The sequence below is a fragment of the Thermobia domestica genome, chromosome 13, assembly GCF_964235325.1.
Source record: "Thermobia domestica chromosome 13, izTheDome1.hap1.1, whole genome shotgun sequence".
NCBI lineage: Eukaryota > Metazoa > Arthropoda > Insecta > Zygentoma > Lepismatidae > Thermobia > Thermobia domestica.
The window spans coordinates 149555534-149568741 of record NC_137466.1 but is presented as its reverse complement, the minus strand read 5'-3'; the positions used below and the strand labels follow the sequence as shown (position 1 = coordinate 149568741).

Here is a 13208-nt window from a genome sequence, read left to right as displayed (position 1 = left end):
TTTCTTATTTTATATATAAATAAAACCCACCCCAGAGTTTGGAGCTCTTAAAAGTAGCTCTAAGTAGCAGTATTACAATCCACCCCCCACAGAAGTCCGTCCTGGATCCACCCCTGAGAATTTCATATACCAAGTTTCATCTTTCTAATTTGACAGACTGGTGAAATACTCAATTTCTCACGCAAATTGTGACCCTCTGCTTTCTTCTTAGGATATGCATTTTAACCAAAATTACATCATAAAAACACGGTTCGAGGTAGTTCATAGTTGTATCTAAAGATTACTCTAAAATTGTTCACTCATTTTCACGTGATTCGGTCACACACAAGATCCCTTTCCCTTTAGTATATTAGATGTATATGTATTAGTCTATTTCCTTTTAAGAAAAGCTTTATACCATCACAGTTTGATACACAAAACCATAGAATTGAGATGCAAGTGAACAATTGCATCGCAATATGCGACGTATCTATGATCAATACTTTATTACCGTACTGAGTTACTTTTACAAGAAATCAGCAGAATATAGTTTTTGTTTCGTGATAGGTGGGTTCTCTTTCGATATAGTTCCAATCAGCCCCGTAGTCAGCCCAAAACTGTAGGGGGCCGGTAGAAGTTAGGAGAGGCCATATCCAACCATATTATAGTTCATTTGCAAGCGTACCGTGAAAATTTTAGGGAGCCAGGAAAAATTTAGGGGGCTTGGCCCCACTAGCCTCCCATGGATACGAGCCTGGTTCCAATCCGATGCTTCTGTGGTTCTCAGTAATGAATACAAATCGATTGCAGACTAGATACCATATTACTGAAGACTGGCCGTAGAATTGACAACAAAGACAGCATGTGCACTTCGACCTTTTTAGCATATGAAAGTCAAACGTCTCAATGAGCTATCGAAATTCAAACTAATTGTACTTTTCGAAAATAGATAACTAGCGAAACCACGGGATTTTGTCAGTCCCCCCCCCCCCTTTTCTGTTCTTTTGATGTTTCAAGCTCTTGGTTCTTCTTGTTTTTCACAGAAATGGCGCAAGAAAAATAGTGTTTGGTTTACAACTTTTAAAATTAAGAAAACAAACTGGATCCTAACATAATTTGGCTAGAATAGGTATTGGGAAATTAACGCTTGCGTGAAATTAAGTTATTGTGTTTTTCGTCATAAAAAGTATAAGTTCACTTTGTACTCGTGATCTGCGTAATTCCAATAGCACTTTAAAAAGAAAAACTACATGTCGACAAATTCAAAGTGAGATATAATCTTAAGCAATCTATAGAATGACAGTTAGTATTTAAAAACAATGTCATTATTTTTCCTCTAATTGTCTTTATATTATCATAAATGTTTGTTCTGTAGGGTCTACAAAAAGTTGTTTATTTATCTATACAAAAAATGTATGTCCACGCAAAGCAGTAAAATAAATAATTTCAATTTCCATTACTGCCGAACGTGCTATACAAAAAATTATAAATTGCTATACAAATTTTAATTTGCTTCGCAATTGCTACGTGAAGTGCAAAATACAATAAAATAAAAAGAAGTGACCGAAAAAAGGAAATTCTAGGACCTCTTCTTACATTATCCCAGGTAAATACGGTTTTTGAAAATTTTCCTGTATCGGAACATCTATTTATTGTTGCCTAGCAAAATGCCCGTTCTTCGAATGGGCAGAATACGTTTCATTTTGGACATAAAGAGCACCAAAACTGTCACCAGTCAACTTAGGGATCCCAAAAATTATGAATTCGACACTAATATCGGTTATTTTCGATTATTTTACATGTCATCATCCTCCCTTAGGAGTACTAATGGGGGTTGAATTTGATTTAAACAGCATCAGAAGTGTCACTGTTCGTCTCAGCGCCCCCTAAAACTATAGATTCGACACTAATGTCGATCATTTTTAAATATCTACTCCCTCCCCATCCCCTAAGATGCACCGCCAAAGTGAAATGATAAAAACCATCCCAGGCTCAAACCTCATCCTTGTTGAAAATTTGATTGAGATCGGTCGGGTGGCTCAAGAGTTATTAAGTCAGAAACATATACATAGATTAGCTAAATATTAAGCATCACCGAACTTTTTCTTTCGAGTGATATGCGATGTATTGTTCGGGAAGTGAATCCGGAATCTAACTAATTGGACACATGCGCTTCAATTTCGGCTCTCAATACTATTTTATAACACAAGATTCAAAAGAGGCCACAGAAGATCCTTTACAATTGCGTTTTCACATATTTGACCTAGCAATGATCCACGAGAAACTACAAGTTTTTCTCTTTTCATGATATTTTTCTTTGTTCGAAACAGAATGTCTAAAAAAATGTTCTTTATTTACCAACACTTAGTTTCAATAACTATGATATATGCAAAATGCAATATTTTTCATATTGTCATATCAGTGATTTCCAAATGTAAGTCTGTCCTCAATAAGAACAGGTACCAATGTCCAAGGGCGCTCATGTTGTGGTTTCTAAGGGGGGGGAAGAAAAAGCGACATTTCAAATGTAGTTTCAAAGTTTGCTGTAACTATTTTAAAAATTCTATTGGGTTTTCGATATTCCGAAGTACAATTTCCTCTAGGAGGGGCGAGCGCCCCACCTTGCCCCCGCTGATGGGCGCCCTTGCCAATGTCATAGTGTATCATTTAATAATAATGCATTTACTGTAAATCTGTGTATTTGAAAAAAAAATGAATGAATAAAGGAACTAGATATCAGTGTGTTATATTATCTTGTTCTCCCTGAACACTCGTTTTAAACTATTTATCTATAGTAATAAAGGGGATGTGTACACTAATCCTGTAAAGTATTAATAGAATGGTCAGTTTTCCTCCGTGGTTCAAAAAGATAGTTATATAGAACATTGAAAATTAAGGAGCTGGAGTGGAAGGATAAACTAAGAATTAGGATTTAAAATATCACGTATTCAAGAAGTAAGTAATTATAGAAAGAAATCTAAAACTTTAGACACGAATGCGGGAAAAATTCAGAACTAACAAATAAAAAAAAAACTTGGTTTTGAATTAACACACAAGAAACACGCTAAAGCGGTAGTCATTTTGTGGTGTTTCAACATTTTTTTTTCTGTGTCCGGTTGAAAGAGCGGATTAATTAAGAATGAATGATGATTATAACTCAAAATCACATTTTTGGGTTACACCACTACTCCCCTTCAAGGACGATATTTCCCACAAACTTTATGTCTTCCATGCGAAGAACAGACCATTCTACTAGTACTCTATTATAAAAATAAGAGTGAAACCACTGTTTCATTCATGACCAAATCTCCGGAACTGTTAGACGTAGACGTAGAAATTTTGAAAATTTACAGGGATGCATTTATGATCCAGTGGGGATGTATAAATATTCTGATTACAAAGGATCAGAATTGATTTGAACGTACATTTGTATATTAATGTAGAATTAAGTTCTTACTAATATTCATAAATTATATACAGCATGTTACCTAATACATTTATCTCACATATTTAATGCTTTGTTATCAGTGCCGTATGATAAAGTGGATGAAGATTCGGCCCTCGTGGAGATGTTTGGCTACGTGGGAGCCGTCAAATGCAAGTACATTGTAGCCGTTGGAGCTCTTGCAGGGTTGACAGTCAGCATGTTTGGTTCGATGTTTCCTATGCCACGAGTGGTATATGCCATGGCGAAAGATGGTCTTATTTTCAAGTAAGTAATATGTATATTTTGCTGTTTCTCAGTTAGGATTTGTCATACATGTAAATGTATACAATCTTGTTCAAAATATCTTGACTACTCACCTTGCTTTAAAAAAACATATTCTGGCTACTGTTTGTGTTTTTTTTTAATATAGTAGTTATAGTATGCACTTTGGCTCTAAACAAGAGTTCAGTTGACCAAAGAAAATCTATATTTGTTTGATTTAATTCTAACTGTAGATAAAAGCACATGGCTTTTCAAAGTAAGATGGTTGGCCAGGTTTTTGGAACAAGACTGTACAAGTTTTTAAAAAACGCAAGTTAAATAAAGGTCATTTATTGTCCATTACTGATAATTGAATAGAGGCGTCATTTAGGGATTCGGCTATATCTATATCTAAGATCTATATATATATCTATATCTATCTATCTATCTATCTATCTATATATATATATATATATATATATATATATATATATATATATATATATATATATATATATATATATATATATATATATATATATATATATATATATGTGTGTGTGTGTGTGTATATATATACATTACCATTTTCACGTTCAATTATTTCCTTATGTAGACTAAAGCATGTGTAGTTGACACAAACTTGGGTAGTGAAAGTATAAACAATTCTCTAACCTACTAATGTATATACCTAGGTATAGATATTGATCAATTTAATAAATATCTTAAATAAAAGTGCAACTTCCCAGATTAATATGACATTGCACTAGGGTTGCCATCTTTTGATAAACTTAAGATGAGACAAACTTATCAAACATGCAAACTTGTGCAGATCAACGATTTTTCAAACCAAAATTTGTATATGAAAGAATTTGTTAAAAATAATGGAACGACATACATATATTTAATAACCCACTGAAAACCAGGAAATTGCTGTCAAGAGCATCACAGAGCCGCCGCTATGCTTCATGGTTGAGCAGAGATACTGCGGATTATACGGGCTTCCTCGGGCGTACGCCATATAAATATATATATATATATATATATATATAAACTGTGGTTTCAAGAAAGATGAAGCGATCAGATGATATTACACGTTTTTAGGCATTAGTAATCCATGTTCCATGTTCACGGAACCATTGGCGTCATGCTAAATCGTTAGGACCCCTTATCAGCGGTTTTACACCGTGCCACCCAATCCACTGTTTTCATGTCATGTAACTTCTAGTAGGCTGTAATTGTCGACACAGATTGTGGGAGTTATTGCTTGGGCTCCTTTGTTACTTGCATCACAGTAGTTGTTGCTTGGGCTCCTTCGTTACTTGCATCACAATAGTTGTTGCTTGAGCGCCTCTGTTATTTGCATCACAGTAGTTGTTGCTTGAGCTCCTTTGTTACTTCCATCACAATAGTTGTTGCTTCAGTTCCTCTGTTACTTGCATCACAATAATTGTTGCTTGAGCGCCTCTGTTACTTGCATCACAGTAGTTGTTGCTTGGGATCCTCTGTTACTTGCATCACAGTAGTTGTTGCTTGGGCTCCTCTTTTATTGGCATCACAGTAGTTGTTGCTTGAGCCCATCTGTTATTTGTATCACAATAATTGTTGCTTGAGCGCCTCTGTTACTTGCATCACAGTAGTTATTGCTTGGGCTCCTCTTTTATTTGCATCACAGTAGTTGTTGCTTGAGCCCCTCTGTTACTTGTATAACAATAATTGTTGCTTGAGCGCCTCTGTTACTTGCATCACAATAGTTATTGCTTGAGCTCCTCTGTTACTTGCATCACAGTAGTTGTTGCTTGGGCTCCTCTGTTACTTGCATCACAATAGTTGTTGCTTGAGCTCCTCTGTTACTTGCATCACGGTCGCTCGACGGTTCTGAGTAACAATCCGCTGTAACTTGGCGGAACCTTTCACTGAGTTTTTTTTACCACTGATTCTCCTTCCTAGCTCTAAAAATAAAAGTAGTTTACTGAAGGGTGAAAAAAATTGTGATCTCAAAATTTGTTTATGCTTCATACACCAATATGTCATTAACCCTACAATGCATAGTGGTAAATAATGGGTAAATAATATGGGTTATAGTGGTAAATAATATGTTCTTTCCTACATAACGGCGTGTAGTTGCTAATGCATGTTGAACCAAATTGGGAACGTTCGAAGCTAGTTGTAATTCCACAGTTTCCGCATAGATGGCACTATTAAGTGTACCGGTACTTCCGTTACTCATTTTTGTTTTCTCTTGCATTTTTTTTCATAGAAGGTAAAAAAATTCATTGTATGGTTAACAATCGTACCATGGTGTTAGTAATTTCTTTGGGAAAAAATCCTAAAACGGTAGTTTATTTTTGGACGATGAGTTCTTTTCAAACGATTTTTTAAAAATAAACCACGGCAATTTTGTTCACATTTCATAAGTAAATGTTTCAACAAGCTGACAATATGCCATAAATAATTTGTTCTCAAAAAAAATCACAAGGGTAGTTCTCTCTTGAGGATGAGTCTTCTTGAACGATTTTATCAAACACGCCACAATAATTTTGTTCATATATCATACGTAAACATTTCATAAATAACGCTACAATATGGGCTAAGTCTCTTGTTATGAGAAATTCCATAAAGGATAATTTGTTCTTGGGGAGAGCTTTTCGAAGTTTTTTTTTTTCCCCTCAAAAACGACTCCGGCGATTTTGTTCATATTTCAAAAGACATATTCCATTAATAATAATCCTACAACATGGGATATGTAATTTTTCATGAAAAAATCCACAAGAGAAATTTGTTTATTTCTAGGGATGAGTTTTCTTCCCATTAAATTTTTGGAAAAGACCTTATAATTTTTGTTTGTATTTCAAAAGTAAATATTTTAGTAATAACTACAGAATAACTTGATTTAGCCCTTTAAAAAATTATAGTGAAAAGTTTAATGTGATGGACGTGCTTTTTTATTTTTTTATATTTTATTTTTATTTATTTATTTATTTATGATGCTTAATATCCATGGATAAAAGCTTGTTTCTTTCCATGATACACTTAAGTTCAAATGGAAAATCAGTTTTGATTTATGAGATACCGACGCTGTCTTTTTGTAGAATGTGGACAAAGTTTTTAATAGTAAACTACTACGATTTTGTGAGGCTAGGAACAAACTTTTGTTCATAGATGTACAAGCAAGGGTACCTACAGGCAGGTTTTAGGGTCTATAAGAAATTGTTTTAGGGGGGATATAACTTTACACTGAGAAAGAGCACAGTTTATTTATACCACAACGATACTTTTAAGATCGCAAAATTGAACAAGCTACAAAGCAAGTTGTCTTGATTTTGCCACAATCAACTCTGACCTTTACTACTTTTACGCACAATGAGGAGTGGGTACTGTCATGTATACAGTTAAGTTTGTTAGTGTAAATGTTTTGGTCATTGTAAATCAGTGCTTCCCAACCTAAGGGCGCGCCCCTGGAAGAAGCGTGAGGAGTGAGTAAGGTGAGCGTAAGCTATTGACAGAAAATAGATTACATTCTTTTGGATTGATTCAAGTTCAGTGTTCCTTTCAGTTGCGAGGCTATATCAAATTTGGACCTACAGATTAACGTGCAATCTGAGGCATGCAAACTCCCACCGGAAATCGAACTCGGGTCTCCTATGTGAAAGACGACATTTGTAATTACAAGGATTACGAAAGTCAAAATAAAGAGGTGTTAAATACCGTAAAGCAAGGACAAATTAACTATTGAGTAAGAACTGTGTTGTTAAAGAAAAAATACTGCACTACAATGGTATGCACGAGTCTCGCTTGAAATAAATATATATTACTAAAAATATGGTTTTATTATTATTATTATTATTATTATTATTATTATTATTATTATTATTATTATTATTATTACTATTATTATTATTATAACAAACCATACAAGGTAGACAAAAGCAAATATTTTACTGGATACCACAGGTGCCAAGTAAAGACCTACTCAGCATCCTAATACAAAGTGCCATGACGAAATTAGGTAGCACTGCGAATATCTTAGAGACGAATTATCCAAGATAGATGGTTGTCAAAAAGTTTTGGAAAGACCTTAATCCAGCAAGGGATCGATAATATTTGATGTGTTTGAAATAGAAATAACCCTCACAACTATACTGATGTAATCGCAGTTCTCATTCTTGATATCTGAGAATTTGAGATTAAGAAATAAACGTTTATACCTTGTTCTGAGAAATCATATATTTAACACTGTAGCTGCAAGAATTTCTGAAAACAAAGATAGTTAAACTAAAATTTACTGTTCCTCGGTATAACTGGGTAAAATTTACTGTTATGTCTGGGTATAACAAACGGTTCTGCAAACTAGAAATATTTTAACAACCGGTTCTAGCGAACCAGTGCGAAGCAGCTGAGTAGCACCACTGATGATAAGTCATCATAAATCACAAAATAATCTCGAAAACCAGCAGTAATACGTCAGAAAGTTTAATGTAGAAAGCACGCTTTGTAAAAACAGCAAAGATTTAAACGGTTTACTTCGCATTGACTCACATAATCGTCTCAATCATAGGCGCCGACTTTGGGGGGGCAGGGTACTTTTGGCCCCCCCAATATTTAAAGGTGGGGTCCTCGCCCCCCCAATATAATCCAGTTGAGGAAGAATTACCAAAGAGGAGCAAGAATTTCTGTCGTAAATTACGTCGTGCCTTTAATTTAATATTAGGAACAGTCTTCTTATTCGATAAAAAGCACCGTTTTCAAATCGGTGTTTAACCTTTTTAGGATTTCCACTTTTTGAGGTAAATTTTAGACTCACTCAAACAGCTACTGCTTCCTTACTATTTATCGTAGGATCGTGGTTCATACCTCGTTTTTCTCAGGATAGATCATACTTTCCAACTATAGCACTCACTTGTCCGTATTATACACCAGAAATAAGGAAATTGAAAGAAAAACATTAGATTTTTCGGGAAAAAATCGAAATTTTGGCCCCTCTGGCCCGGGCCTGGGTTCACGTAGGGATCTGAATCCTTAAAAAAATCTTGTTATATACATATTACGTGCGCAAAATTTCGTTCTTGTATCTTGAAAACTGAGGTCGGGAGAAATTTTTGAAAGTCTGAAGGTGACCCATCTTTTCACATATGTATATAAATAGAGGAAGTTCGGGTATTATGGAATAGTCGGATAATATGAAATACCTCATTAGCTCGCCTGTGATGTGTTGCTTCCAAGCGGAGAGGAAAGAAACTACTACCTCACGTCCCCATGATGCTCTACAGTCAGTCTCCATGTGATTGTGACATTCGTTGTGTTGGTAGACGTGAAAATCTGATTTCTTATTCAGGAATACTTTTACAGGTAAGTGGTTTACAACCTGTATTTTCCTATTGAAATGTAATAGAACAACAATTCTTTATTTACTATGACGTTGGATATACAGAGTGGTAGTTTGATAAGCCCCATTATCCTATACGCCTTCGAATGCGTTTAACAGCTCTCTCGTTTCCAAGCTGGCATGGAGGGCAATATGGAATACCCGCAAGAAAACCATGGTATTCCGTATTCCGTATTCCGTATCGTATTCCGATTACAAAAATATCTATCGGTATTGGGCAATTAAACATACATTTATGATGACAACAATGCTACGTGTATTTTTTTTTTTTATTACAGCAAATTATCTGATGATACAAGGGGTGAGCTTGGGTCCAGCGTTCATCATGTTTAATGTGAGCACACAATGACTGTGCCGATCCTGAAGCAGAGTATTATATTTATGACTTTTGCAAGTAATCACAATCAGTTATGGCTTGGCATTTAGAATTTTCATATATTGTTACTGTATTCATTGTATGTTTAACAAAAAACTTTTTTCTTTTCTATATAGCATTTGTATTCCATATTACCCGACTATTTCATATTACCCTCCAAAGTGGTTTCTTTACAAATTATAAATTTTACCTACCCCAGTAACGAAACTTCTTTATCAAGATATACATAAATAAAGCCAAATATGTAAGTCATATACTTGTTTTCCTTTTTGTTTCAATATGCAATTATTAACTGAGTTACATGCGAAACAAAAATGGTATTCCATAATACCCGAACTTCCTCTATATATACCTAGGTATAAAATATTTTAAAAATGTACTGCGTCATTCCTATTTAGCCTAGTCATAGTTCAAACGCCATTTTCTTTAGTATAATAAGCCCTTTCCAACGGTATCACTCACATGTCCGTATCATACACCTAAACCAGATAGTTAGGGAAAAACTCGGAAGTACTTTTGCAAACCCAACCAAAACAGTTTGCCCCTCTGGCCTAGGCCTGGGTTGACGTAGGGATCTGAATGTTTTTCCAAAAATACAATGTTATGTGCATAATACGTGTGCAAAATTCCAATCTTGTATCTTAAAAACAAAGGGCAGAAAAATTTTTGAAAGTCTGAATTTAGGCTCTCTCTTTATACACACACATACGTATATACTTATTATAAAAATTTACTGCGTCATTACTATTTAGGATAGAGTCATGGCTTAAACGTTATTTTCTTTAGTGTAACAAGCCCTTTCCAATGGTGCCACAGACATGTACGTATCGTATTTCTGAACCGGAAAAATCGGGAAAAATCATTTTTTTATGAAAAAATCAGCCCTTCGGAACATTTGCGGCCCTCGTGCCCGAACTCGGCTTCATGTAGAGATCTCAGAAAAAATTTAGAAATATCCAAAGGTACATACAATTCCAATCTGATATCGTGAAAACTACAGGCATGAAAAATTTTTGAAATTTGCCTTAAGAAAAAGTAAAAAGTCACGCCCTTCCGCACCCACTTGGCGTACCCAAGTTGACCATCTGGTTCCAAAACGCATCTGAAGTGTTCTTTGGTCCATCCTTGACTTGACTAATAAAAAAAAGACTTAAGTACCTGTTAAACAACCTAAATAAGAGATCAAAGACCATAGCACGCCATGGTAACAAAAGTTACCAAAAATCTTAAAAGAGTTAATAGAGCATTGAAGCTTCAATCAACACTATGGTAACACTGATATGAGAAGTGAAGATCAATGTGGTGCAGTGAAGTTCCCAAAATTTGAACTTGAATTTGTTTTAATGCGTTTACACAAATTTTACTTAAGTCATGAATTTAGCAGCGGAGCGGATGCAGCAGACCGAGATCTGGAGGGAAGGGGGCTTTTATCCAGCAGTTGATAGAGAACGGCTGAATATGATTATATATTTATCCATTGTTTTGGCCCCCCCAATATTTTCTTCAAGTCGGCGCCTATGGTCTCAATATGTAACAGCAATTAACAGAAAACCAAGAATGTTATATGTATTTAAACTCGTCTTTCTTTCTTTTTTTCAGGGGTGCCCACAAGGGGGGCTATGACGCAAACTGCGTCATCGAAATATTTGGGGGGGTTAAAATATATATAAATATGTTTGATGAGGGGGGTAAAATTAATCGAAAAGAAGATTTTTTTCATGGAAGAATACCTACGGATAGACAATTGGGGGGGTGCGTCATAGACATAAGGGGGGCACCACTGTTTTTTTTTAAGTTTTTTGTACGTACTGAAAACTTTCATTTTTTCACAAATCAAGTATTGAAGAAACGATCCTCAATTGTTTTACATGAAGTATCATATGCATCACAGTGTGTACATTCACGACTTCATGTTGTGTCAGTGTTTTGTCTCCCTTGATTCTAAATGTATTATGAAATCGCTATATAAAAAGGTTCAAAAATTTATTTGAAGTTTAGCGTTCATTTTAAGTAATGAGACTGTATAAGACGTGGAGCTATAAATTAAGGTGCGATTGTAACCGCAGTAATGCGTTCAAATTTTTAACGTTCTCCCCGGAATCGAATCTTTTGGAGCCACGTGCACGCGCTCGTGGGACCATGTACGCGCTAACCACTGTATCAGCGGGGAGAGTTGTTGAGAAAATTTCTTTAGAAGCTCACTTAAATAAACTATTCTTGCTTGCTGCAAGTCATTGAATGGATTTTAATAGCTTATAAAATTATTTTCAGCAATTTTTGATGCTAGTGAACGAGGTGCTTTTCTCCATAATTGCCTTTATATCAAAGCATCCTGAGCTAATATTGGAAAATAAACTTTTTTAATTTTAGTTTTACGTTGCTATACCTTTGCAGAAAAGTGTCTCTTGTGCAAAGCTATTCAGAAAATACGATTTGAATTTTACAACCCTATCCATCTACCTACAAAGGATAAATTGAAAAAAAAAATGAAATTAAATCTTTGAATTTTACGTCCCACGGTTATGCCGGCAAGGCTAAAGGAGACGGTGATGGTGATAAATGAAAGAAATGGTGGGATGAAGAAAGTGAGAGGAAACGGGAGAACCCCGAGAAAACCCACGCACGCGGTGTTTATCCACTACAAGGTTCACTTGGCAGGGGTGGGTTCGAACCCGGGACCCCAAGCAGCAGAGGTGAACGCTCTACCACTAAGCCACCGCGGCCCCTAAGGACAGATTGAAGGACAATGGGACAACGCATACATACACTGAACGCATACATAAATGGAGACCAGTGGCGGATTTAGGTATCTTTGCTTGCACCCTATTCAATTTAGGCTGAAACCCCTCGAATATCACTACCTACTCCATGATAAGCTGTCCACTAATGAATTTATTTCAAATGACTTTTTCTTCATTAGTGGCTTCTCTGAACTTTAGGTAGTTTGGGATGATGGAGGGAATAATGGGAATATTCTTATTCAAGGTGCATTGTGTGATGTCCTGGAGATTAGTTACTTATAGAATTGTAATTAAGGATGGGCACGAGCGAGTTTTCTTCGATTTTTTATTAGTTTCAAGTATCCTACATAGATAATATACCAATAATTATTATAAATGATACTACTGCTACTACAACTTTATTATTATTATCATAATTATTATTGTTGTTGTTGTTGTTATTATTATTATTATTATTATTATTATCATTATTATTATTATTATTATTATTATTATTATTATTATTATTATTATTATTATTATTATTATTATTATTATTATTACACCGCGTATTATATGAGCATGAAAGATAGGAGGTCTGAATACAAAAAACTAGTTGACTGCTGACCCTGGTAGTAGTGAAGTCTAGGAGGCAAGGACATCGTTCACGAGGTTCTGAGTTTGAGTTCCACAGAAGCAAGTATTCGGCCTCGAGCCAAAAATTGTTAAAACTTAGAGGATGCCGTCCATACATATTCAAAACTGCTCGGCCCGGTTTTAGGGTTGTCAACGGTTCGAGCGGCTCGACTCACAGCTCATTCACAATCGAGCCGAACCGAGAAGTGAGCCGACCCAATAGCTCATCCAACCGAGCCGACTCGAGCCCTCGGCTGAATTGAGCCCAACGAGCTAGCTCGAGCCATCGGCTCAGTTAAGCCAAGCCGAATCGAGCCAATGGATTTATTTCAACCGAGCGGCTCGAGCCGATGGCTCATCCCAACGAGGGGGCTCAAGCTATCGGCTCAATTGAGCCGAACCGATGGCTCATCTCAACCGAGC

The 13208-nt window shown here is 35.6% G+C and overlaps 1 protein-coding gene across 1 annotated transcript in view; it reads left to right on the top strand.

The window, feature by feature from the left end:
- The window catches only part of LOC145668636 (solute carrier family 7 member 14-like), a 765309-nt gene that overhangs the window by 681159 nt on the left and 70942 nt on the right, over positions 1-13208 (top strand). Inside the window, exon 7 of the mRNA XM_081736680.1 lies at positions 3508-3691. Coding sequence (XP_081592806.1) covers positions 3508-3691 — 184 coding nt within the window. The remainder of the gene's footprint in view (positions 1-3507; positions 3692-13208) is intronic.